The sequence below is a fragment of the Lathyrus oleraceus genome, chromosome 6, assembly GCF_024323335.1.
Source record: "Lathyrus oleraceus cultivar Zhongwan6 chromosome 6, CAAS_Psat_ZW6_1.0, whole genome shotgun sequence".
Taxonomy (NCBI): domain Eukaryota; kingdom Viridiplantae; phylum Streptophyta; class Magnoliopsida; order Fabales; family Fabaceae; genus Lathyrus; species Lathyrus oleraceus.
The window spans coordinates 325,590,494-325,592,429 of record NC_066584.1 but is presented as its reverse complement, the minus strand read 5'-3'; the positions used below and the strand labels follow the sequence as shown (position 1 = coordinate 325,592,429).

Here is a 1,936-nt window from a genome sequence, read left to right as displayed (position 1 = left end):
TGTAGAAGCATTCATGGTGTTTGCATTTTTGGTTTTCTTTCTCTCTCTCTCTCTCTCTCTCTCTCTCTCTCCCTCTCTCTCTCTCTCTCTCTCTCTCTCTATCTCTCTCTCTCTCTCTCTCTCTCAATCAAAGCCTTCATTTGTAGCAATTAGCACTAAGATTGAAGGAATTTGTTCGTGTGGACTGAGTAGAGGCGTTGTCGTCGTTCAACGTTCGTGATCGCTCCATAGATCTGCATCAAAGGTTTCAATCGTCACAAGAGGTAACTATTCTATCACTGATCATGCCCATTCGTAAGGATCACTAAAGGAGAAAATTTTAATTTCCGTTGCGTTTTGGATCGCCAATCTCCTTCAGTTTCCTCACATAATATACTTACAAAACAATTCATCTAACTAAATTCCTCTATCATCAACAATGGCCACTTCAACCAACGTTTTGAGTTCCTTCATTAACCCTACTGCTATCGCCACCACCCCAAAATCGTTTCTAACACCCCCATCTTCTTTCACACCTTTCACTTCATCAAACTCATCTCTCACAAAGAGCCTCAAGATGAACGTAGTTCCTAAGAAATCCTTTACTTGCAAAAGTCAAGTTAGCGAGAACGTCAACACTAGTAATAATTATTATAATCATATTCATACCAAGTATATATATTTTTTGAATTTTTTATATATTTTTTTTGATTGACTTAACAGAAAATGCTCAAGAATTGTTCGTGTATGAACTCAGTGAGAGAGACCGTGGAAGCCCTGCTTATTTGAGATTAAGCAACAAGAGTGTTAACACTCTTGGTGATTTAGTTCCTTTCAGCAACAAAGTATACTTTCTCTATATTATTATTTTCTTACTATCTCTAATATTAGCAACGTTTAAAAAGTGTTACTGATTCAATAAAACCGTGGTTAATATTTGATTATTATGTAGTTGTATACCGGTGACCTTCAAAAATGTATTGGAATAACAACTGGAATATGCATATTGATTCAATACAATGAAGAAAGGAAAGGTGATAGGTATGAAGCAATATACAGACTTCACTTTGGAAACTATGGTCACTTAGCAGTTCAAGGACCATACCTTACTTATGAAGACATAATTCACTGATTCCATAAGATTTGTTGTCATGTGGCCCCATCGTTGACCGTTGTCGTATGCCATAATCCATTTCTCCAATGGAATATTGTTGATCCACCTTAATACATATGCGTTTGATAATCTGGTATCTTCGCAATAGTGCTTGAAAGAAGATTATGTTAATGCATACCCTGCGTTGACAATCTTCTTCCACAACATTTTGTCTTTGATCTCACACATTAAATTTTGAGCGATATGTCTAATGTAGTAGACATGCGTCGAAGGAGGATCCTGCCAGCCATTATCAATGTTTTTGTAGACACTCATTATTGAAGGGTGTCTGTCTAAGATCAAACATAAGTTAGGCTGAAGAGCAATGTGCAATCGAAGATTTTTTAGGAAAAAACTTCATCCCCAGTAGTCTCCCCTTAAACTAGTGCAAAGGCGATTGGGAAAATGTTGTTGTTGCCATCTTGTGGCACTGCCATCAATAACATTCCTTTATATTTCCTGTACAACCATGTACCATCAATTTGTATAATAGGTTTACAGAAAGCAAAACCTTTGATGCATGGTTGAGACGCCCAGAAGAGTCGGTGGAATATACCATTACCACTAACACAAGTCCCGTCTAGGGTATACGCCAACAATGTTTCCAAATTGACAATAGTCCCTGGAGCATAATGTTTTGGAGCCACCAAGTATTTTGGAAGTTCTTTGTATGACTCCTCCCAATTGCCAAACACTTTTTCAACTACCTTAGTCCTAACTATCCATGCCTTCCTGTATGATGGAGTATGGTTGTATTGTGTAACAATATGCGAGATTATTATACTCACCTTTAACGACGAATTA

At 37.3% G+C, this 1,936-nt stretch overlaps 1 protein-coding gene across 1 annotated transcript; it reads left to right on the top strand.

Moving 5' to 3' along the window:
- The first annotated feature begins 384 nt into the window (after positions 1 to 384).
- On the top strand, positions 385 to 1,111 carry LOC127095469 (allene oxide cyclase, chloroplastic). The gene is made up of 3 exons (XM_051034152.1): positions 385 to 620; positions 703 to 824; positions 932 to 1,111. The coding sequence occupies exons 1-3, from the start codon at positions 419 to 421 to the stop codon at positions 1,109 to 1,111; spliced, it is 504 nt and encodes a 167-aa protein (XP_050890109.1). The 5' UTR covers positions 385 to 418.
- The last annotated feature ends 825 nt before the right edge of the window (positions 1,112 to 1,936 follow it).

Coding starts and splice junctions, on each gene's coding strand:
- LOC127095469 (XM_051034152.1), top strand. CDS start 419: ATGGCCACTTCAACCAACGTTTTGAGTTCCTTCATTAACCCTACTGCT. Junction 621..702: donor TAGCGAGAACGTCAACACTA/GTAATAATTATT, acceptor TTGACTTAACAG/AAAATGCTCAAGAATTGTTC. Junction 825..931: donor TAGTTCCTTTCAGCAACAAA/GTATACTTTCTC, acceptor ATTATTATGTAG/TTGTATACCGGTGACCTTCA.